The 25247-nt window shown below is 45.4% G+C and overlaps 1 protein-coding gene and 1 pseudogene across 1 annotated transcript in view; one reads left to right on the top strand and one right to left on the bottom strand.

The window, feature by feature from the left end:
• Nucleotides 1-25247, bottom strand: part of Ccdc170 (coiled-coil domain containing 170) — a 56557-nt gene that overhangs the window by 13641 nt on the left and 17669 nt on the right. The window contains exons 3-7 of the mRNA XM_048354294.1: nucleotides 21895-22151; nucleotides 19247-19391; nucleotides 17449-17634; nucleotides 8072-8389; nucleotides 837-1037 (exon numbers count right to left, since the gene is read on the bottom strand). Of these exons, the coding sequence (XP_048210251.1) occupies nucleotides 837-1037; nucleotides 8072-8389; nucleotides 17449-17634; nucleotides 19247-19391; nucleotides 21895-22151 (1107 nt within the window). The remainder of the gene's footprint in view (nucleotides 1-836; nucleotides 1038-8071; nucleotides 8390-17448; nucleotides 17635-19246; nucleotides 19392-21894; nucleotides 22152-25247) is intronic.
• LOC125357414 lies at nucleotides 6159-24999 on the top strand (annotated as a pseudogene).

Raw genomic sequence — 25247 nt, 5'->3', positions numbered from 1 at the left:
TCTGCTGTAGAACTTACTTTCACAAACTAAGATGGCTACGATATTCCTAAACAATAGGATCTTTTCTGACCTTTGGGGAGGTTGCTGGGATGGGACCCAGGGCCTTGCACATACTAAGCACGCCCTCTACCACTGAGCTGTCTGCGGAGCCGTAAGGCTAGGGGACCACTGTCACACAGTGCAGTCCATCATTACTCAGCAGGTGACCGCTGCTCACAGTCACACGTTACACTTCACAGCCTACGCAGCAAGCAACACTCACTCTTCAAATTCCAAGCCATTCCAGTGTTCCAATATGGCCGTGGCCCACTAAGAATGCCATGCTCTGTCCCTCCTGAGATTACTACTTGCCATTCTCTGAACAGAGAAACGATTCTAACAGATTTCTTCTTTGGTATCTGCCTCTTCATGCTGTTCTAGCCCTACATGTCATTCAAGACAAACTTAGTTGTCTCCTGTAAATCCCTGCCATACTACAGTAAGAACTGCAATGTAGCTACTGTAATGCATATAATTGATGAGACAGCAAATTATATGCCCAGCTGTCCCTGTATTGAATTATGAACCTTTTAACGTTAGGAACTATGTATTATTCATAGTTTGCTCTCCAAACTTTCAGGGCCTCATTCTATAATGGTCATTCTTGAATGTAGTTGAGTTCCTTTGAATCAAAGACACTCCAAACAATAGAAAGAGGCTACTCATGGGTCCCTGGAATTCACTCATGACCCAGGATACAAACAGTCCAAGCTACAAAATTCAGAATATTCTCGGGTAAAATTGTAGACAGCAACAGATGCTTCCATGCTGGGCATGCATGGCTGGAAAGATCTTACTTTTTCTTTCTCCACATTCAAGTTGTCTCGCAAAACATCTCCCAAAACCAGCTCTCCCTCGAGGTGTGTCAGCTGACTCTGAAGCGTCTCCAACTTGTTTTCTGCCATGCGGGCCCTCTGCAGAGCTTCCTGGTGAAACTCAGACTCCTTTCCCAACTGTTCAGTAAGCTCAGCTATTTGAGCTTCAAGCTGGGAGACCATCTGGAAATGAAGTCACAGAACAAGGAAAAGTGAGTTGTTGTCAGTACAACAAAGGGTTAAACTTTAGTTCAGCCCAAGCAGCTCAGCCATTTGTGACACCCACTCCTAGATTCTCTGAAAAAAAAAAATGCACTTAAAAAGTAGGCCACTGGTAGCTATATTTGCCTCTGATTGAAATCAGCCTGTATTCATTATCTAACAAGATAGTTCTGACCAGTGTTTTTAACTTTTCAATAATTCCTTCGGGAAGTGGAGGTGCGACTTAAGTGGTAGAGCACCAGACAGAATGTGAGGCCCTGAGTTTAAACCCCAGACCCAGCCTAAGGAATCAATTAATTAATTCCTTCAACAGGTTAATGAACAGATATGTAAGGATGACATTTACTTCCTTCCAAAACTGCGTTAATTTAGGGGTTTCAAAACTTGGAAAGGGGTTAGAACAGAAATTGTTTTCAAAAACTCCAAGAGTCGTTGAGGACCAATAAGGTATAAATCAGAGAAAATCTCCTTACTTAAGGAAATGTTATCCTTGGCCGCTGTCCAATGAGGTCTATATACCCTTTATAAAATATTCATTAAGAAAGAACTCATATGCAAAAATACAGTCTCACGTAGACACCCATCCAGGGCCCACAACTATTAAGATTTTAAATATTTTACATGGTTAAGATATAGTCAGGTCAGGCACCACTGGCTCACCCCTGTAATCCTAACCACTCAGTAGGCTGAGCTCTGAGGGTTTAGAGCTAGCCCAGTCAAGATTATTTTATGTATGCTACTTTCTTTATCTTGACCTCGTAATAGTTTAACCATCTTCTCATGTCATTCAAATGACAGCGTTCCAAGCCTGAAACTCAGTTCTATACTTTGACAGAGTTAGCTACTTTCAAAACCAAATACAAGGAATTATATCTCCAAGGATCTTTTAATTTTTTTTTTGATGGTACTCAGATTGAACTTAGAGCTTTGACCTTGTTGGACAACTGCCTTAGCACTTGAACTACATCCCAGGCCTCCCAAAATAGATTTGTGTGTGTGCCAGGATGGGGCTTGAACTCAGGGCCTCACACTCTCGTCTTTTTCCACTCAAAGCTGGTGCCTTGCCTCATCTCCACTTCTGAAGGAATGTTTGAATGTCATCACAGAATATAGATATCTGAGAAACGACGATTCATAGGTTCTAATCATGATGCCAATGAAGAACATAGCTGACCTTAACACAGAGAGAACAGGGGCTTGTCTTGGTAGAACATGCAAGGTGCCCTACAGAACCACAGCTATAAAACAAGTTCTCCACAATGCTGCCTCGCCAGGAAGCTGGTTCGTGTGATTCAAGGTCTGCCAAGTGTTTCTGCACAACAGAAGTGTACTCAAGGCAGGATGTGGGTCTTCCAAGCCTTCCACACTTTTCCTGCCCCACAGTTGAGCTAGAATAGAGTGAAACTAAAAAGAAAATAGATGCAGGGCTAGGAATGTGGCTTAGTGGCAGAGCGCTTGCATAGCATACATGAAGCCTGGTGTTTGATTCCTCAGTGCCACATACACAGAAAAAACAGGAAGTAGTGCTGTGGTTCAAGTGGTAGAGTGCTAGCCTTGGGCACAGACAGGTTCGGGGACAGTGCCCAGGTCCTGATTTCAAGGCCCAGGACTGGCCAAAAACAAAGAAAGAAAGAAAAGAAAATAGATGCAAGGCTGGATGCTGGTGACTCATGACTGTAATCCTAGTTCGTCAGGAGGCTGAGGTCTGAGGACAGCAGTTCAAAGCCAGCTCAGGCAGGAGAGTCCATGAGACCCGAATCTCCCATGAACTGACAGAAAGCCAGAAATAGAGCTTTGGCTCAAGTGGTAGAAAGGTAGCATTTCTGCAAAATAGCTCAGGTGCAGATCCTGAGTTCAAGACCCAGGACTGGCACCAAAAAATAGAGAGAAAATAGAGGCAGAACTGTCAGGAGAGAGAGGGAGAGCTGATGGGACTTGGCCACAGCCAGCACAAGCACAGCTCATCAGAAGGAAGCAGGGCCTCCTGTACAAGTGGATCTGGATAGAGTTCGTTCTGAAATGGCCATGAGCCACAACAGTGAGTAAAGGAGGAAGTGTGGAAGGTGTCTTGGGGTTAGGTAGCCCTGGCTTCTAATCCCCACTCTCTTAACATCATGTTACCTAAATAAATGAGACTCTCAGGAACTCACTGGTGATTAAATGTGTAAATGGAGATCATTTGAGAAGCAAATTTGAATAGCAGACAGACTGGCTCCCTCCTGGAGACCCAATGACCTTCAATACAGTGTGTCCAGGTTTGTTGTCGCTGTTCAGCCAATCATATACCCTTCCCTTAGGAACCTTCAGAAACTATCCTACATTGTGTTTCTCAAACACTTTTCAAACTGCAGTCTTTTGTCAACGAGAAGACTTTCTGGGGAGGCCATGAACCAGAAGAATCCCACCCGTGTCTTCCTGAGGTTTGGACCAAGAGAAACCTGGGCATCCAGTAGAATATTACATCTGAAGCCACTGCTATGCAGATGGTTGGATATGCTGAAGGTACCCAACGGGCAAGCCAAGATTCTGGGGTCCGGAAAGAGCAAACCACTGAATTCCTCCACACTCCACCCCGTCACAGAGCTCAGCGTCAGAAGCTCATCTAGAGGTGTCAGTGCATGAGACACCCCTATTTTCAGAGCTAAATTTACATAAAGGTATGCCAATCGATTAAGATTCCCTATATGACTCAGTTCCAGGAAACATCAAATGCCAGTGCCTGAGTGAACACGAGCACCCCAACAGACTGTTAGTCATACCACGAAGTCTAGAGAATCAACACGGATTTCCTTCCCTCCTTCTTCCTCTCTTTATTTCCTTTCTCTTTTTCTTTGTCTTTCTCCCTTTCTTCCTTTCTTTCTCCCTCAGTTCTTTCCTTCCTCTCTCTCTCTGTCTCTCTCTTCCTCCCTCCCTCCTACCCTCCTGAGTATCTATGAACATACACACCTGATAGTCTGTGGGGTAAAGTGAGACTGAGATTTCCACTCCACACTAGAGCACTAGAGAGGTAGGGAGCTGGGATCCGGTCATGAGAAAGGCTACCCTAATGTAAGCCGTGGATGGTCACGATGCCTCACTCGGCGTGACACTCGTGCACGAGTGATCATGAGGTGGGGACAAGCATGATAATGATACAGGATTCTGACAACAGGGAAAGGTTACATGTGTGCACTCGGGCAGGAAGAACATGTGACTGTCTATACCTTCCTCTCCATTATGCTGTTTCACTCTAAAAAAATAAATAAAGCCTATTAAAAAATAAAAACTAATGCTAAAAGAATACATACCTCAATTTTGTAAAGCAAAAAAATGAAAGATGAAGGAGTTCTAAGACAGCCTTGCTTACTTCAACAGTATGCATGGGCATTTTGGAAGTCAGAAGGCTGAGTTAATTCACTTCCCAAGGTCAAGGGTTTGTTGATTTCCCCAGGGAGGCATTTTGCTCAGAGATGAAACCAAACAACAGTACAAGAGCTCTGCATTGAGAAAGAGCCGCTCAGGTCATTTAAGGACCAGGGCCTTTTGGACATAAACAACATTTTTCCTATTATTCAAGCCATAACTTTCCTGTAACAGGAGATATATAAAATAAATTGCCATTGGAGGAAAGCAAAGGTAGGGATGACATTGTCCAAATAAAAAGAAATGTACTCGTTATCTGACCTACAGAATAGTAACGCCTCTGTACAACACCTTCACAACAATGATAAAATTATTAATTAATAAATTACCATGTCCCAGGAATATAGGTGTAACCAAACTCCCCCTTTCTCCTTGTCAGTACGTATGGCCAATGATGCTGACGGGCCAAGCTCAGGGCCACCTCCTGTGCTCATGTCAATGTGAGTTGAGTATGTGAGTTGAGTATCCCCCCCAAATAGACATATTCCTACATCTCAGAATGTGGCCTTATTTGAAAATGAGCTCTTTAGAGAGACACAGTGACTTGGACTGGGTGGACTTTAACCAGATTAGATCAGCATCCGTGTGAAAACGGGACATCTGGACACAAAGAAAGACCATGAGAAGACACGAGAAGAACGCCACCCTCAAGCCAAGGAAGGCGTGAGTCTACGGAAGCTCAGCAATGTGCCCGGAAGAGACGGCTCTTCCTATGCCCCGAAAGACCCACTCTGCCAACCCTCTGACATGAGAATTCTAACCCCCTCTAGGACCATGAGCTAGTAAATGCTGCCCATGCCACCCAGTTGGTGGTCTTTTGTTACAGCAGCTCTTGAAAGCAAATACAACCAGGAAGACTAGGAAAGCAAAATGCTCCCCCTATTCCAATGCCCCAGTAAGCCAGCGGGGACCGTGGAAGGCAGACTGTGTCCCATCAGTGGAAGCCTGCACCTCTGGGTGCACCTATGGGAATGTCTGCTTTCAGAGGTGGCAGGATTAAGAACAGAGCAAGAGATTGCTGATAGAACCGAAGAGGGGCAAGATTAGGTGGCCCGTGGAGCCTATCTCAGGCTCTTTAGGACAAAGTGGGTCCCACTGCCTCCTAAGAGCCCTCAGATTAAGAAATGTTCTTCAGATGGGCGGAGAGCCATAAGATGTCTAAAGCAGAACAGAGAGACTGTGGGGGTCAATGTGTGAGTAACTGGGACTTTCATTCTGGAAATGACACAAGGCTGACCAGGCTCATAATGCTCTGTGCCCATCGTCAATCCTCATCTAGATGACAGTCAATTAGGAAAGGCCTCAAAGCAGGGGACATGCTGCCTCAAACTTCTAAAAATGTTGTCATTTTCTGCCATTGTGTAAGAAACCACTATTTCATAAACACCTGCTATGATGTTCTGACATGTCGAGACTCAATAATGTCTAAGAACTCCTTTAGAATGTGAGGCGTTCAGCAGCGGGAGCACCCCCAAAGGCAGTGGTTTTCAACTGAGGGGTAGTGGTTTGCTCCCTGGGAGCTTCCCTGGCAACGTCTGGAGACTCCTGTGGTCATTATCAGTTAGGGAGAGAGGAGCTATTGGCAGCAAGTGGGCAGGAGACAGGCATTTCTAACCATCCTCCACTGAGTGGCCTGAGCAGAATTTCGGGCTTACAGTTCTGGAGGTCAGGACTGTAAGGTGAAGATGTGCTCGGGGATGGCTCCTTCTGAGCAGGTGATAATGAACCTCTTCTACGGCGTCATCTAGCTACGGGGGCAGGCCTTCCGCGGCTGGACTTCTCCCTCCCTCTCTTCACACTGTCCTTTCTCTTTGTGTGCTGCAAAGCACAGGACACTGTCCACAAGGAAAGATCCACCAGGCTAAATCGTCAGTCCTTCACAGGCCGCTCTAAGACACAATAAAGCTTTGCTACAGTAAACTAACTTCTGCCAGAAGCAGAAACGCTCGGCACAAGTCGCCATGACTTACTAACGAAGCGTGGGCGATGTCCTCGGGTCTACCGAGAACTGCAGATCCAGGACAGAGAGAGTGGGTAGCCAAGCGATCAGCAAGACAAGCGCGGTTCCGCAGGTAGGGTTGGACACAAAGCAGGGAAGGCACCGGGCCAAGCCTCCTGGGCTTGGGCATTTGTGTTACTCAGCCGCGGGCCGCGTGTGCAGCGAGCAGCTGGCGGGGGGGCACAGCCTCCCCCACGAGCAGACGCACAACTTTGTAAAGCTCCCATTCTTCAAAAACCTTTCTAAGACAATATGCGAAATCCATTTTCTCCTGATTTGACTTGAGGATGAGTCACGCAAGGCACCTGCTATAGGCTTAATTTCCGGCTTTTAGAGAGGGAGAACAGCTACTGGAAAAAATTACAGGGTAGGAAAGGCCGACAAAAGCACTAAAAAGATTCTGAATCATTCTAATTTTTATGGGGAGGTGGGGAAAGGCAAATTCAGCTTAACCAATTTACACAATTTTGCTTTAGGAAATAAATATACATATCATGCTGACAACCGAATGCCATCATTTCATAGGCTAGGGTGAAAATAGTTTTCAAGAAAAATAAGAAAACTTGGAAATATAGAAGAAGCAATAAACTACATGACCAAGTAAAAGTAGCTATTGAGGAATAATGGAGTTTTTCTTAGTCTGATAAACAATTTCCTCAGTCAGGTGCCTGTAAGTAAACTGAGTCACAAAGAAAGTAGAGTTAATCACACATCCATGTCCATTACAGGCTGGAATTTGGCCAAGCAGCCCTCTTTGCACAAACATTTTATGCCCACAAAGAGAATCCTATCATTGATTGGCTAAAGAGGCAATGAGGCTCCCTTTTAAGCAGGTACAAAATCTAGACTTTTCTTAAAGAGACTGTAACTTTTTAGCATTACAAGAAATTGGAAAATGTATCCTTAAGTTGTTTCTAAATAAATTCTGTTGTGCATACTTAATATGTATGAAGTAACATTGCTATGCTCATCTATAGCAGAACAGATCCTATATTGAAACTGATATGCTCATCACCTCTCATTTACCCAATTTCTCTCTCTCTTTACTACATCACGGATGGACCTAAAGGATATTATGCTAAGTGAAATGACCTAGATATAAAAAGAAAAATATTGCCAGATGCCCACGGCTCACGCCTATAATCCTAAGTTATTCAGGAGGCTGAGACCCGAGGATCAAAATTCCAAGCTAGTTGGGGCAGAAAAGTCTGAGACTCCATCTCCAAAATAACCAGCAAGATATTAGCATAGAAGTAGGGCTCGAGTGGTAGAATGCCAGCCACGAGTGAAAAAAGCAGAGCAAGAGTGTGAGGTCCTGGGTTCAAGCCCCAGGAGCAGCAATGGCCAGAGAGACAGACCGGCAAGCGCATTCTATCATGTCTGGATCCCCACACTCACAGTGCAGTGGGGCCGGGATTGAACACCAGGTAGGCGCTAAGCCTACAGCGCGTCAGAGCCCGCCTGTCCCTCGCGTGACTCCTGCCGGCTGAGTGCTGTGCACGGATGAGCTCGAGATGCCCACGTGGAAATGCTACGTCTTGCTCGTGGCTGAGGGCATTCAGAGCGAGCTCATCCACAGCCAACCCACACTCACCGTCTTCCTGCCCTCCTCCTGGTCGCCCAGTTCTCGAATCCGCTCCAAAATGCCATCCTCCGTGGACCCGGCCATCTGCAAGGCGCAGGGCAGGAGGGCTGCGATCTTCTGCCTAAAGGAGGCGTTCTGGCTCTGCGAGGCCGCGGCGGCCTCCCGGCTGGCTTGCAGGCTCCGCTCCAGCTCCTGGGTGCTTGTCTTCAGGAGGCTCAGCTCCTGCTTTGAGGCAGCCCAGGCCCGCTGGCCAGTAAGCAGCCGCTCTTGGAGGACCTTTACTTCCTCTCCAAGAGCCTCTTTGGCCGCCACAGCACTGAGCAAGTCCTGAAATGATGACAAGGTGAAGGTAGTCACAGTAGCAACCCACATGGTACACCCACATCCAGTACAGCTGCTCACTTCCCTTCCTTGTGAAGGACTCCAGGGCAAATGTTCATTTCCATTTTGACTCTTAAGTTTTCTATTGTCACTTTCCAAGATCATTAAATTGTAAAAGACAGGCAGGCATTAAAATTTCTTTGACTACAAATACCTCTTTAATCCCAGTTTAAAACCTAGACTAGCTGGGTGCTAGGAGCTCACACCTACCATTTAGGAGCCTGAGATAAGAGGGTGGCAGTTCAAAGCCTGGACAAGAAAGTCTATGAAACTCTTATCTCCAAATAACCAGCAAAAAGCTGGAAGTAGGTGGGAATGTGGCTTAGTGGTAGAGTGCTTGCCTAACATGCAAGAAGCCCTGAGTTCGATTCCTCAGCACCACATAAACAGAAAAGGCCAGAAGTGGTGCTGTGGCTCAAGTGGTAGAGTGCTAGCCTTGAGCAAAAGAAAGCCCCTTAATGCAAAAGGGATTTATGGTGATATCTGTAACCAATTATTGACAAAAGTCCCTCAAAAGAAAATAGAAAATGTAAACCTCTATCAGATGCTGGAGTGGGAAGGACTTATGTCAGCCTAAAAGAACTAACTGATCAAATGTCCATTAATGCCAGAAAAAAAAACATAATTGAAATAGTTCAGCTCTGAGGAATTTTCCTAGTTGAGTACCAAATTATTCACTAATTTGGAGATACAATTCAGCCTGGCACCAGGGTCATGCCTGCAATCCTAGCTACTCAGGAAGTGGAGATCCGAAGATAGGGGCTTGAAATCAGGCAGGAAAGCCTATGAGACTCTTATCTCTACTTAACCAGCAAAAAGCCAGAAGTAAGGGTGTGGCTCAAGTGGCAGAGCACCAGCCTCGAGTGAAGAAGATAAGTGAAAGTGCCCAGGCCCTGAGTTCAAGCCCCAATACTGGCGAACGCGCACACACACACACACACACACACACACACACGAGAGAGAGAGAGAGAGACAGACAGACAGACAGACAGACAGACAGACAGACAGAAGAAAGGAGGAGGAGAGGGGAGGGGAGGGGAGAGGGGGGAGGGAAAGGGAGAAGAGAGGAGGAGAGGAAGAGAGGAGAGGAGGAAATACAGTTCACAACAACCCAAGTTCAATAAATCAAAAACATTTTCTTCCTTTGAAAGCAAGACCGCAAACTGAGGGTCCATTAAATACAAAAAAAAAACCACCAAAAAAGTTGCTTGTGATCCCAGAGCCCGGAAGCCCCTGTGGGCGGGCCAGGTCTTACTTCAGCACCGTGAACTCTAAGCTATTTCTACATAAAATGCAGAACCAGGAGCCAGGGCCAGACCTTGGGGACCGCCACTCCCCAGAGCTCTGATGAACGGCTCTGAGATTCAGGGACACACCGCAGAAATCTGCTGGAAACAAATGTCCTCCGCCTGCAATTACCTGGCCAGCATCGGGAGCGAGGCAGCAGGCTGGCTTCTGGTTGCGTGGCTACCTCAAGGATGCACTGAGCACAGGGCGCAAGGTCAGGTGACACGGCATGGCCAGCCAGGGCTGTCAGACCACGCTGACACAGACGCGGGCCGCCTCCTCCAGAATCCCAGGCTGACCTCCACGGGGCAAAGCGGTGCTTGCGAATGAAGGCAACCCCCAGACAGACAGACAGACAGGCCCAGCCGCAAACACAGTTGTATAACTCCATTATATGTAAATTGTGTATATATAAGTCGTATAAATAAGTTGTATCTATAAGTTGTATAAATACATATATACATGAGTTCTATAAATCTTTAGGTTCAGGCCAGCGAAGGCAGCACTCAGAACGCCTTCACCATTCCTTGAACAAACACATTCGTAACTACATTCCATTTCGCTTCCAATTAAATGGGAGTCCGCATTAAATAATGAAGCCATTCAAGGTTGGTGTTTTGAAAACACCATCAGTTACTGTGCCAATGTTGCTAATTATTACAAAGATCTGTCCAGAAACTACCTCTCAGAAATATGATTGAAGATAGGAACTTCTGACAGGAACTTAATTCCTACTAAGTCAGATCTACTAAACAAAAGGTCATTTGGTTAATTATACCTACAACAGTGACGGTTAACAAAGAAGCCTAGAAATTTCCTCAAACAGATACACTCATACATTGCCAGTGGACACATGAATAGACATTTTGGTATGAATATATAATAAAACCTACTATGTACATGTCTATTGGCAATAGTGAGGTTTGAACACAGGACCTCTTACTTGCTAGGAGGTGGTCTACCACTTGTGCCACACCCCCAGCCCTTCTGGATTTATTTATCTATTAGAGTCTTGCACATTTTCCTTGGGCTGGCTTTGGACCATGATCCTCCACCCATTACTCCCATGTAGCTGAAGTCACAGGAACACACCCTCATACTCTGTTTGTTTGGAGAGATGGGGATCTCACTAAGTTTTTGCCAGGGCTGGCCTCAACTCCCATTTTCCCAGTCTCTTCCTCCTGAATGGCTGAGATTACAAGAGTGTTCCATCACGCCTGGCCATAATATGCATCCTTCTAACCTTCTAATTCCAGTCTCCAGAATATATCTATGAGTCTATGAGTAGAACACTAAATATGGAAAATAACACACATGAAAAGTTATTCAATTATAACACACTTATAAGACAATATACCCTTCTCTCTCTTTTTTATCTCAGTTGTGGGGCTTGAACTCAGGACCTGGGCACTGTCCCTGAGCCTCTTTGTACTCAAGGCTAGTGTTCTACCACTTGACCACAGTGACATTTTGAGCTTTTGGGAGGTTAATTGGAGGTAAGAGTCTCACAGGGACTTTTCTGCCCTAGCTGGCTTAAGACTGCAATCATCAGATCTCACCCTCCTGAGTAGCTAGGATTACAGCTGTGAGCGACTGGCACCTAGCAACACTATACCTTTATGTAATAAATTATAACTGTCTAATAGAGGGATGATGATAGATTTTTTTCACAACATAATATGTGTTTCACTTCAAATACCAAGTACAAATAATACCTTGAGCATGTTGAAATTGCTTCAAAATCTCTTCTAGACTACGAACTCCAGTAATCAGGAAGCCAAAGGAAGAAGATTACAACTTTGAGGCCCGTATGGGCTATGTAGAAAACTTGTATCCAAGAAAAAAAAAATCTATATTCTCAAAAAGCCAGAAAGACTGGTTTTGACTGAGACTGGAAGTCAGGGCCTGATGCTTTTGCTCATTAGCTAGCACCCTACCAACGGAGCCACACCTCTAATCCCAGAGCGTATCTCTCCTATAAATAAGCAACATTGTCCTCCATGCAAACAAGATGATGTCAGCCAACAAACCAGAGCCAACTCACTGTCACTTTAAGCTTCACACATCAATGTAAACGGCACCCCTGAAAACCAGGGCTTAGGACATGGGGAATGCAGCCATAACTTATCTAGCTATAATTGCAAAATATAGCTGTGAAGGTAACTGCTTTTCTAGATTAAGCTTGCATGGTTTCGAAGATGGGGCTGTTTATACAGGAGGCTGAGATCTGAAGATCCATCAGCTCTGGTCAAAAAAAAAAGTCCATGGGACTCTTACCTATGAACAATCAGCAAAAAGCAGGAAGTGGAGGTATAACTCAAGTGGTAGGGCCTTGAACAGAAAAGCTAAGCAAGACCTTAAGATCCTGAGTTCAACCCCAGTATGGGCATGAAAAAGAAAGGAGGAGAGAGAGGAAGAGGATGAAAAAGAGAAGGAGGGAAAAAAGAGGAGAACAAGTAAAGGGAGGAAGAGGAGGAAGACGAGGAGGGGGAGGCGGAGGAGGGGAGGGGGAGGAGAAGGAAGAGGAGGAGGAGGAGGCAGAGGAGGAGGAGGAGGAGGAAGAGGAGGAGGAGATTGTGTAGTTATTTTTCCATGTTTATTCTCATTATGTGTATTAAAATTTAAGTTTATTGACCGGGCACCAGTGACTCACACCTGTAATCCTAGCTACTCAGGAGGCTGAGATCTGAAGATCTATCTTGGCTCAAACCCAGACTGGACAGAAAGTCTGTGAAACTTTATCTCCAGTTAACCAGCTAAGAGAAAAGAAAAAAAGAAAACACATACACAAAAAGTCAGAAGAGGAGCTGTGGCTCAAGTGGTAGATCAAGTGTTAGAGCAAAAGAGCTCAGGGTCAGCATGCAGGCTCTGAGTTCAAGCCCCACTGCCAAAAAAAAAAATTAAGCTTATTTCCATGGTTTCTAACACTTAAAGATCAGACTTGTGTTTTACAGTTAAATTTTTTCTATTCATTTTTATCATAGTTTATAAAAAATAAGAAGGGGGAAATGCTTAGAAATACGGCAAGGGCTGTGCTTCCGTGCGTGGTTTGGGAAAGGCTGGACTGAGTGCCTCCCAGACAGGCGTAAGAAGCTGGTGGGTGGCCTGGGGTTCTGCTCTAGGAGAAAATACTGCAGGAACTGGAACATTTGTCCTGTGCCCGTCTCCCACAGATTCAAACGCTCCTGTGTCCGAGGAAGATTAGCTTTGTTCTGCTTAAACCTAGGATGGATGACATGGAAGCTATGGGACGCCACTGATGAGAAATGAGCAGGCTTTGCCCAAATCTGAGCCGTCCGGTGCGGTCATAATTTGGGAGGTAAGAACACGGCTTAAGGCTGGAATTCTCACAGTGTTCAACTCCATTCTGGTTGGCAATGGCTTCTGCTGCCCAGAGGGCAGTGTAGGCCTGAGCTTCAGGGCAGAGCAGCTAAGGCACGGCCCTGGTCACGCTGTACCTGCATGGCCATGACACTGCCAATTGGCACTCTCATGAGGGACATTGGCTAGATGGGATGGGCTCTGCGTGGCACCCTGAGATTCCGTCCATAATTGAAAGCATTTTGGAACCAGTGATGTTAAATGCTGTTTTAACTGACTTACAATTTTTGGAATGAACCTAAAGACAAACTTGTCAAGGAGTGAGTTATAATAACAGAATAGAATGCAAAGCCTGACAATGCAAATGCAACCATAAAAATAAAAACTAACCTGGGCACCAGTGGCTGACACCTGTAACCCCAGCCACTCAGGAGGCTGAGATCTGAAGATCAAGGATCCAAGCCAGCCCAAGCAGGAAAGTCCATGAGAATCTTACCTCCAACTAACCAGCAAAAAGCCAGAAGTGGAGCTGTGGCTAAAGTGGTAGAATGCCAGCCTTGAGTTTAAATCCAAGTGAGAACGTGAGGTACTGAGTTCAAGCCCCAATATTCGCACAAAAAGTCATCAGAGCAAAAAAGGCTGGAGATGTATATCCAGCAGTAAAGCTCTTTCCCTAAGTTCTAACCCCAGTACCCAGGCGAGGGGGAGGGGGGAGGGGAGAGAGACCAGGAGGGGCTGGAGGAGGAGGGGGAGGAAGAGGAAGAGAAGGAAGGGGAGAGGGATGGGCAGAGAGAGGTAGAGGGAGGAGAGGGAGAGGGTTGGGACAGGGAGAGGGAGAGGGAGAGAGATTGGCTATGTAAAAGGGGTTGAGATGCAGTAGGTAAATTTAACTTGTTTGAGTAGGCACAGTGTGTACTTTTCTCAAAGCTGGAGTTTTTTGGTTGTTGTTTTCAAGATAACCACAAGAAAAGACACCAACCTTTAATAGTTTTGAAAACATACATCAGACTGAGCACCAGTGGCTCATGACTGCAACCATAGCTACTAAGAAGGCTGAGGTCTGAGGATTGCAATTCAAAGCCAGCCTGGGCAGAAAACTCCATGAGATTCTTATCTCCAATCAATCACCAAAAAGCCTTAAGTGGAGCTATGGCTCAAGTTGTAGAGTGCCAGCCTTGAGAAAAAAATGTTCAAGGACAGTGTCCAAATCCTCAATTGAAGCCCTAGCACTGGCATAAAAAAAAACAAACATACTTCACCTCTACAGTGCTTAATGTGAGTAAGGTTCAATCTCCAGCTCCAAAAAAAAAATTAATAAACTACTAAAACTTTCCACATAGTGTATTTACCATCTCTGATAAGTCAGCTAAGGAAAATGTCAAAAGTAACTGAAGTAGACTCATTAAGCAAACCAGAAATCTGTTCTGTAGCAACAAACCCCTTAGCCTGGTGGATATTTTGCTTCTTTCACCCATCTGGACTTTCCTAACAAACCTAGTTTCCTACCTCAAAAACAGAGCCACAAAACCATCATGAGACTCTTCAGCAGGCCATTAACATGTCAGTAAAAACACTTGATGGGATTTTTCAGCAGTAAATCTCTGGAGGTGCAGTCCCATGAATGAGTACTTTATCAAAGGCCTCAAGCTTTTACAGCTCAGGTTTTTATTTTTAATTTTTTATTGTTTTGGCAAGAACCTCAAGTCAAAGTGCATGTGTTCCCAAAGTCTGAACAACATTGCCTCAGTCATTTCCAAGTAAAGATACTTATATAAGAAAAGAAATTCTTTCTAGTTTTTTTTGGTTAATCTCTAAATATTTGTACAAAAGGGTTACACTTCCTCATGTCAAAATAATTTCTTCCTAATGATCTCCAGAGATGTATTTTATGGACAAATATAAAATCCTTCCTAACTTCCAACTCTTAATAATTGAATTAAAAATAAGAAGCCAGGCACTGGTGGCTCATGCCTGTAATCCTGGCTACTCAGGAGGCTGAGATTTAATGATTGTGGTTCAAAGCCAGCCCAGGTAGGAAACTCCATGAGACCCTCATCAACAATAAACTACTCAAAAAAGCCAGAAGTAGTGGCTGAAGTGGTGGAGTGCTAGCCTTGAGCAAAAGCTCAGAGGTGGCGCCCTGAGTTCAAGCCCCAGGACCAGCAAAAAAAATAGAATAAAATATTTTTTTTAATGAATAATAGTTCCTACTCAAATTCTTCCTCTGCCCATAATGCCCTGCATGCCTGCTCAACCAATGAAACTGCAGAGCCAGGTGCATGCATGAGCCATCAGCCAATCAGTGCAAAGCCCAGATGGACTCACTGAACTCTTCCTTGGGTCTCTTCCCACTCTCCTTTCATGGCTCTCCTTTCACTTTCAAATAAGCTTACTCTGTTTTCTTTTAACATAAATAAACTAATTTTTAAAAAGTGACTGTCTCCTCTTCCTCTCCTCTTCCTTCTCCCCTCTCCCTTCTGTCCCCTACGTCTCCACCTTCCCCATCCCCTTCTTCTTCCCCCCTCCTCTCTCTTCCTTCATCCACCGCCTCCCCGACCCATGTGAGACGCCCCAACAAGAAGACTGGCATCACAAGCTGGAAAGACGGCCCTCCCCGGAACCCAACCTCAGCCGCACCCTGTAGGGTTCATGGTTAGTTTTACGTGTTGCAGCGCTGGGTGGCAAAGCCAGGGCCTCGCGCATGGTAGGAAGGGCTCCGGCACTGAGCTAGACCAGAGATGGGGGGCTACTGCTACGGTAACACAAGCTGCCTAGGAGGGTCATTGGTAACCATGGTAAAACCGTCAGCTCCTTTCCCAGGAGAATTTGTTGGTGCGGGGAACTGGGAGAGAAATAGAAATCACTATCATTACCGTGGGTGACCACCACACACCCCCATCACTGCGGACAGCCGAGGCCCAAGGAAGGTCCCCTGGGCTGCCCAACGCCAGTGCCACGCCCACACCGAAGCCACGCCCACGCCGAAGCCACGCCCACACACCAGGCATACACCAAAACCACGCCCACACTCCAAAGCCACGCCCATATGCCACGCCCATACATGACGGCACGCCCAGACGCCAAAGCCACACCCACATGCCGACGCCACGCCTACATGTCAGCGCCACGCCTCTCCGTAATCTGAGCTCCATCTTTTCCAGGCCCTCCACTTTCCCGCAGTGTACTCTCATTAACAAATTGCTCCAGTTCACTCTTGCTTTTGGAAGTCGATTGTTATTACTAATCCAATAATTAGTTTCTTTTCCACAGAACTTCAAGGAACGTAATTAAAGGATTAGACGGTATTAGCACACCTGGCAGTAATGTTCATGCCCAAGCAGACCTAGTTAATTTGAAAATGTCAAGCGACGCATGTGTAAATTACATACAGGAATAAGACTCACTCCTTTCGGTCAGCCCCCCTCAGAATTTCAATCCTCGAGGGTCAGGTGTGGTGGGGCACACCCGTGCTGCCCACGACTCAGGAGCTGGAGGTAGGGAGGTCAGGGTTCAACCCAAACATTCAAGACCCTGTCGGAGAAATAACTCAAGTAACAGGGACCCGGAGAGGTTCAAGCAGCAGGGCACTTGCTTAGCAAGTGCAGGGCTTTCTGTTCAAAATCCAGTACTTCCAAAAAAAATAGTTTTATTTTCTATTTACTTTGATCCAGCAAGTCTTCAAGGATTTAATTTTAGATGACATATAACAAATTATGTAAAATTATTCGTGGAAGATTTACTAATAACATCTTACCATATGTAGTACACCATTTTCTATTATAGAAAAATAAATATGAATTATATAGGATATATTCTTTCTTTTTTTTGGTGCCTGTCCTAGTTTGAACTCAATGCCTGGGCATTGATTCCCTGAGCTTTTATGCTCAAGGCTAGCACTCTCCCATTTGAACCACAGCTCAACTTCCAACTTTTTTGGTGGTTAATTGGAGATATGAGTCTCACAGACTTTCTTGCCCAGGCTGACCTTGAACTGCGATCTTCAGCTCTCAGCCTCCTCGTAGCTAGGATTATAGGCATGAATCGCAAGCACCCAGCTGGCCTTTAGAATTTTATGTCTTGTAAATGTATTACTTATTTGTTTATAAACTAAAAATTTCACTTAAAAATCCTTAGAATGCAAACCTTTCCAAAGTAAGCCATCTTCTCTATAAACTCTGCTCTTCAGTAGTTTGTGTGTCTCTTGAGTATTTGAAGAGAGGGGAGGAGGGAAAGAAGGAGCAGGGAGGGAGGGGGAGAGGGAGAGAGGACCAATCAGCCTACTCAGGTCACCCCTCACCCCTCACATGAAAGCAGCTTTCTGAAATGATGGTAAACATGCGCACACATGCGCGCGCACATACACAAGCACGCGTGCGCGCACGCACAGCATGCAGTACCTGCTTCAGCCTGTCATTGCCTTCCATCCAGCAAGCAGCTTTTCTCTGCTCTTCCTTGGCTTCTGATGCCAGCCTCGTGATTGTCTCTCTGTTAGCTTTTGCTTCCATCTCATGGGCATTTGCTGTCTCTTCAAGAGTAAGCACTCGTCCTCTCAGAGATGCGTTTTCCTTGCACAGCTTTCTAACCTGAAGAGAAAGTCCTGATAACTACCACATGAACACTTTCCTCTGGCTGGCTATGCCACTGAGTCTATAGCCTGGTATTATTATAAAAAAGCTAAAATTATAGCTGTCCATAGATGATAAAGAAAAACCACATTCAAAGGCAGCCTCGAAACTCAGCTCGTTAGGGGCAGACCTGGTGACCAAATAAAAGCTATGCACAAGGTAGCCCTAGGACAAGGAAGATGGGAAGGAAGCTGAAGCGCTTGGAGAACGCAAGCTCTGGAGGCGGTTGGGCTACGTGAGGAGGTGGAAACCAGCCCTGGAGCTGAAGCTTCCCTCAGCCCATCCCCTCCCACCCGCTCCCACTGCCCGAGAGAAGCGACTGGCATGGTGACATGCAGAGAGCACGAGCCCGCCTATCTAAAGCAGCCTGAGACAAGCCGTTCAACAGTGGCTCCCACCTGTAACCCCAGCTACTCAGGAGGCTGAGACCCGAGGACCATGGTTTGAAGCCAACCCCAGAAGGAAAGTCTATGACACTTTTATCTCCAACTAAACAGACAAAAGCTGGAAGAAAAAACTGTGGCTCAAGTGGTAGAATGCCAGCCTTGAGTAAAAAATGCTAAGAAACAGTGCCCAGGTTCTGATTTCAAGTCGCAGTACCAGCACATAAAATATTCAAAACATAGATAGACAGACAGATGGCCTGAAAGTTTAAATTTATTAAATCTCCCAATACAACACAGAAAAATCCTGTATCACAATGCCTCCATCGTGGGCTTCCGTGAGTGGTGCATTTGGCTTCCTGTGTCACGTACTGGTATTATCAACTGGGTGCGTTTATAAGATTTTCAAGGAGGAAAAAAATATATAGGGCTGGGGATATGGCCTAGTGGCAAGAGCGCTTGCCTCGTATACTTGAAGCCCTGGGTTCGATTCCCCAGCACCACATATACAGAAAATGGCCAGAAGTGGCGCTGTGACTCAAGTGGCAGAGTGCTAGCCTTGAGCAAAAAGAAGCCAGGGACAGTGCTCAGGCCCTGAGTCCAAGGCCCAGGACTGGCAAAAAAAAAAAAAAATATATATATATATATATATATATATATATGCAGACTCCTAATCGTAACCATATGTGAATAAATATTCCTCAAACAACACACAGCCGATTTTGTGTTTGGAACAAGAGAAAAACACATTAACTATGATCCCAGCACTGGTGGCTCATGCCTCTCCTAGCTCCTCAGGAAGCTGCGGTCTAAGGACCACAATTCAGAGCCAGCCCAGGCAGGAAAGGCTGTGAGACTCTTCGACAATGAACCACCAGAAAACTGGAAGTGGAGCTCAGAGTAGGAGAGCATCAGCCTTGAGATAAAAAAAAAAAAAAGCTCAAGGACAGCATCATGGCCCTGAGTTCAAGCCCCACGATTAAAAAAACAAAAAGATTAACTATCAATAAATAAATATATGGCAATGTAATATATGGCAATGTGAGGCTGGGCAAGGGTGTGGGTAGCCCCCCCCCCCCCGGGAATCTGTGCTGCCGGTGGGGTGGGTACCGTCCCAGCCTCCCGCCACCCCAGCTCTCAGCACAGTGCTTCCGTGCTGAGCATCTCTTCCCTCCGCATGCAAACACCTCTGAAATGCAATCTTCTCGCGGTGCCTCCTCGGGCGGTGTCTCTATCTCCAAGCAATCACAAAGCTGACTCAGAAATTCCTCCTGTCTCCTGCTGTTCTCTGAGGCTCCCTTCTCAGTCTCTTCCTTTTCCTTTGAACACTTTCTATCAAGCAAATAACAAATAAGTCATGGTTTAACACCGGAGAAGATAACGTTCATAAAGCCAAGTCAGAACTTCAGCTCTTGGTGGGAAAGCATTGTCATTTTCAGTACAACTGGTTCCCAAACCCAGTGCGAATGATTGTCAGCCAAGCCCTGCTAGGAAAGGAGAAATGTGGAAGCAATTCTCAGGCACCTCTGCTTTCCCGAGAAACCCTCAAGGCATCATGGACTTAGTAACGGGAGGAGAGGTACAGGATCAGTGGCAGAGGAGAAGGGCTCTAGACTACATGCAGACCCTTCATCGTGTGTGAGGTCAAAATCCACTCAGGGCTCAGGGGGGAAGAGAAGGACACACACTATTGGTGCCAGAGGAGTAAGATTCATTTATCTGTAAATACCACACACTGATTCATGGCCAAGCCTAACTATAATAAAATAGACTTATACATCAGGAACAGAGGGTGAACATCTGGAAGAGATGTTCAGTGACTGGCAAATATCATTATGAGCAGCTGCACACCCAGAATCCTTAAAGAATAAGGGAAGAACACTGGAACGGCCTGTCAAAGACAGTCAGGAGACTTTTGGCCTGCTCTATCTTATTTAGTTTTCAGATAAATCTGCTGAAATTGCATTACTCATTACTAATGCTTAAAATGTGCAAGGCTAAGATATCATCAAAAAATAGACATATGGGGCTAGGAATGTGGCCTAGTGGTAAAGTGCTTGCCTCACATACATGAAGTCCTGGGTTCGATTCCTCAGCACCACATATGTAGAAAAAGCCAGAAGTGGTGCTGTGGCTCAAGTGGTAGAGTGCTAGCCTTGAGCAAAAAGAAGCCAGGGACAATGCTCAAACCCTGCGTTCAAGCTCCAGAACTGGCAAAAAAAAAAAAAAAATAGACATACGTTAAGAGGCAAATTTCAGTAATGTGGTATCACTTTTTCAATATGCTAGGCGGGAAGCATGATTGCTTTACCTTTTTCTTTGGTGAGTGTTTACTACAATTTTTTCCTTCTATTCACTGAGTAATAAAGCATGTTAATTGCACATACTCAAAAGCACAACATGTTTCCATTTAGAAAAAACATACAGTAAATGAGTGACATTGTCTAAAAAGAAATGTACTGGGGCTGGGGATATGGCCTAGTGGCAAGAGTGCTTGCCCCGTATACATGAGGCCCTGGGTTCAATTCCCCAGCACCACATATATAGAAAATGGCCAGAAGTGGCGCTGTGACTCAAGTGGCAGAGTGCTAGCCTTGAGCAAAAAGAAGCCAGGGACAGTGCTCAGGCCCTGAGTCCAAGCCCCAGGACTGGCCAAAAATATATAAATAAATAAATAAATAAATAAATAAATAAATAAATAAATAGAAATGTACTCATTACCTGACCTCTGCACATCACCCTTATGTAAAAATAAAAAATGAATAATAAAAAAGGAAACTCAAAAAAAAAAAAACCCAATATGTCCCTGAGTTCTTGTCTTTAGTATATGGAAGGTAATATTCACTCAGCCTTTTGGGCACAATGAGTGCTTTCGCTCTTATTGGTTTACTTATATGATTCCAGACAATCCTAGGCTTGCAGGCTTATAGCTCCATTTCAAAGGTCTCTAAACAAAGCCCACATCTGTTTATATTTCATCTGACCCAATAGAGTTTCAGAAATCTGCCCATAACCACATAAATGTAAATATATGTACCTCCTTTCAAGCTCTACCACTTGCACATGTGTGTGCATGTATGTACACACACAAACACAACATTAAAGTCCTATGTATTCATTACATATATTTTAGAGGAAGACAGCTCCCAATTTTACCTCAGTAGTCATCTCTTTCCAGCACTAAGCATGGGAACCTAGTTTTCCTGAGATCTTTGCCTAAATTGGGAATCAAACCTAAAGAGGAATGTTTAGGGTAGTCTGGTTTCCTGGTACTTTTATAACTAGCTTCTTCTTTTTTTTTTTTGCCAGTCCTGGGGCTTGAACTCAGGACCTGAGCACTGTCCCTGGCTTCTTTTTGCTCAAGGCTAGCACCCTACCACTTGAGCCACAGTGCCACTTCTGGATTTTTCTATATATGTGATGCTGAGGAATCAAACCCAGGGCTTCATGTATGTGAGGTGAGCGCTTTACCACTAGGCCATATTCCCAGCCACTATAACTCGCTGCTTAATAAATGCTTTCCTCTGTGAACCTCCTGCCATATTCCCAAGAATGCAGATTTTAATCCAGTTATGCATATAATCAGCACAGTGATAGGATATAACCAAGCTTATGACAACGCTCTGTTTGTTAAGACACTTGATGATTAGAAATGAGCTGAGGAAAAGTATTCAAGATTGCAAAGGTATTTGACACCAATAACTTTTTTTCAGATTGGGTTTCAGGGCCAAATAATACACAATATTCAAAGCACATTTAAGGACAGAAACTAGTGGATGTCAGAAACAAATGTGGCCACCAGGCTAAACTACGTAGCCTAATGCACCATACTTACTGTAATTGCTCACCCAGTTCTGTGACTTTCTTCATTAGTCTTTGGCTCTCCTTGATTGCGGCTTGAGCTGTGATTTCTGTCCTGCTTTTAGAAGTGGAAAGTGCTGCTAAATCTTCCTCCAGCTCATGAACTCTGTCTCTCAATGAGGCGACAAGAGATGACTTTCTGGCATTGTTTTCTTTGTAGCTCTCCATTTCAGCCTTCAGTTCTTGACAGCAAACTTCTTTAGAAAGCATCTTAGAGCGGAGGTCTCGAAGCTAACAGGAAAAGGAATAAGAAGAGAAGGAAAGAAAATGAATTTAACTGGTATACCATTTGAAGCACCTATAAGGAAGTGGAAACCACCTCACTTCTATTCCCAGCACTGTTGGCTCCTGTAATCCTAGCCATTCAGGAGGCTGAGACCTAAGAACCTCAGTTTGAATCCAGCCTTGGCCGGAAAGTCTATGGGACTCTTATCTGCAATTAACTACCAAAAAGCTGGAAGTGAAGCTGTGGCTCATATGGTACAGCACATTCCTTTAGTGAAAAAGCTTAGAAACAGGACCCAACAACGGATATTATATATATGCTTATCTGTATATATGCTTATAGGGAAAGGGAAGAAAAATGAGGGAGAGTGTAACAAAGACAAGAAATGTACTCACTACCTTATTACGTAACTGTACCCCCTCTGTACTTCACCTTGTCAATAAAATTTAATCTGAAAAAGAAATAGCACCCAGGCCTGGAATTCAAATCCCAGTGCCGGCACACAAAGAAAAAGAATGAAACTTCTCACATTGTTATTCATGACTTAATCCTATTTCTTTTCTATTTCTCCCATTTGTATTTGTATAAGCAAATAGAAAATTGCACGTGTGTATATGTGTCTGTGTGTGTGTGTGTGTGTGTGTGTGTGTGTGTGTGATTTCAGCCTCCTGAGTAGCTAGGACTACAGGCATGAGCCACCAGTGCCTGGCCTAGAAGATTCCATTTTACTAACAGACTTCATACGCTTTTTCAAAACCAAATGAGGGTCTGGGAATACGGCCTAGTGGTAGAGTGCTTGCCTCATATACATGAAGCCCTGGGTTCGATTCCTCAGCACCACATATATGGAAAAAGCCAGAACTGGTACTGTGGCTCAAGTGGTAGAGTGCTAGCCTTGAGCAAAAAGAAGCCAGGGACAGTACTCAGGCCCGGAGTTCAGTGCCCCAGGACTGGCAAAAATAAAATAAAATAAACAACAAAACCAAATGAGCAAAGTCTTGGGTTGACTCGGGAAATATTTGTGGAGATACTGCTCAAAGCAATACAAGCTTTGCCAGTGGTAACCCATTCTCTGTATTCTCATGTGGCTGCTTTCCTTTTTTTTGGCCAGTCCTGGGCTTGAACTCAGGGCCTGAGCATTGTTCCTGGCTTCTTTTTGCTCAAGGCTAGCACTCTGCCACTTGAGCCACGGTGCCACTTCTGGCCATTTTCTGTATATGTGGTGCTGGGGAATTGAACCCAGGTCCTCATGTATACAAGGCAAGCACTCTTGCCACTAGGCCATATCCCCAGCCCCCATGTGGCTGCTTTCTACCGCTGGTAACCAGTGGTTCAAGGAATCAACAAGCCACGTGGTTTATGACTTGATGATCACAATTGGGCTGGGGATATGGCCTAGTGGCAAGAGTGCTTGATGATCACAATCTTTCCCAAGTAAATAAAGACTGTCCAGCCAGTCACAGCGCTCCCCTTTCTGAGCAATCGCTGTGGGTGATAAGAAAACTAAATTTGGGCATGGCATGGGTGACTCACGCGTTTAATCCTGGCTATTCAGGAGACTGAGATCTGAGAATCCCAGTTCAGAGCCAAGGCAGGCAGAAAAGTCTGTGAGACTCTTTCCTCCACGTAGCCCCCAAAATCTGGCAGTGGAACTATGTCTTAAGTGGCGGCAGAGCGCTAGCCTTGAGGGATAAACAAAGTAAGAGTACGCGGCCCTGAGTTTAAGCCCCAGTACTGACATGAAAATCAAATCATTCATTCATTCATTCATTCAGATTATTGGAGGAAACAAAGAAAAATCTTTTTCATTACTTTTTTCACTTGGAAGAGAAATCTTGACAGTGTTTATACAAAGGAAGTATTTTACCACTGAGCTCTGAAATATCATCTAGCCCACAAGGCCCATGGACACCCCCCCCCCCACCTCTTTCCACAATTTTCCCAGCACAACAGAACTTCCTCCAAGAAAGAATTCAGAATTCCCTGGTAAGAACTCCAGACACTGAGTAATCCACATTAAGGAAAGAGAGTCTGGAAGAAGCTGAAAGTTTCTCCTGGCAGCTTCCGCCCCAAGGCCCTCAGACATCCCAAACTGGGCGAGGAGGCAGAGCTTCTCCGGAATGCCGGCCCCGCAGCCTCCTACCAGAGTCACAAGGGCCTGGTCCCAGGAGGAGATCTAGAATAAACTTCAGTCAAAAACTTTTATATCGGAGAAGGTGCAGAAGGCGGCGGCGAGGGAAGGGGCCCTGGGGATCCGATGGCTGCAAAGGACGGCCCGGAGTGTGGTGCCGCTAGGAGCACGGACAGCCTTCCACGTGACCAGAGACATGTTGCCGGGGCCCTATCCAAAGACCCCCCCCCCCAAGAACGCGCCGCAACCCACCAAGAAGTATAACATTGCGTGTGGAAGACTACCAGCCATACCCGGATGATGGCATGGGGTACGGTGACCATCCGAAGCTCCCTGAGCGCTCACAGCATGGGAGGGATCCATGGTATGCATGGGACCACATGGACCTGAGGACGAACTGGGGAGAACCGCTGCACTGGGACCTAGACACATCCCCTACATCTCTTTCTTGGGATAGCATGTGTAAGCAGCTCTTTGGCTTCGTGGCTTTCATGGTTTTCATGTTCTGGGTTGGAGATGTGTTTCCCAGCTATCAGCCTGTGGGGCCGAAGCAGCATCCTTCTAATAATCTGTCCCTGGAAGGAGGCGGTGACCCCACCAAAGAACCTGAACCTGTGGTTCACTATGACATCTAAGGAGGCTTCGTGGGCTTTTGTGCCCTCAAACTAGGATTCCCTCATTCCTAGAGATTTAACCTTAATGAAATCCCTATTAAAACTCAAAAAAAAAAAAATGGGGCTGGGAATATGGCCTAGAGGCAAGAGTGCTTGCCTCCTATACACAAAGCCCTGGGTTCGATTCCCCAGCACCACATATACAGAAAATGGCCAGAGGTGGCGCTGTGGCTCAAGTGGAAGAGAGCTAGCCTTGAGCAAAAAGAAGCCAGGGACAGTGCTCAGGCCCTGAGTCCAAGCCCAGGACTAGCAAAAAAACCCACAAAACTTTTATATCTGGGGTCTGGGAATGTGGC

Source organism: Perognathus longimembris, chromosome 9 (genome assembly GCF_023159225.1).
Source record: "Perognathus longimembris pacificus isolate PPM17 chromosome 9, ASM2315922v1, whole genome shotgun sequence".
In the NCBI taxonomy this organism is placed as follows: domain Eukaryota; kingdom Metazoa; phylum Chordata; class Mammalia; order Rodentia; family Heteromyidae; genus Perognathus; species Perognathus longimembris.
The sequence above is the reverse complement of the archived record's forward strand: the minus strand, read 5'-3'. Positions and strand labels throughout refer to the sequence as shown.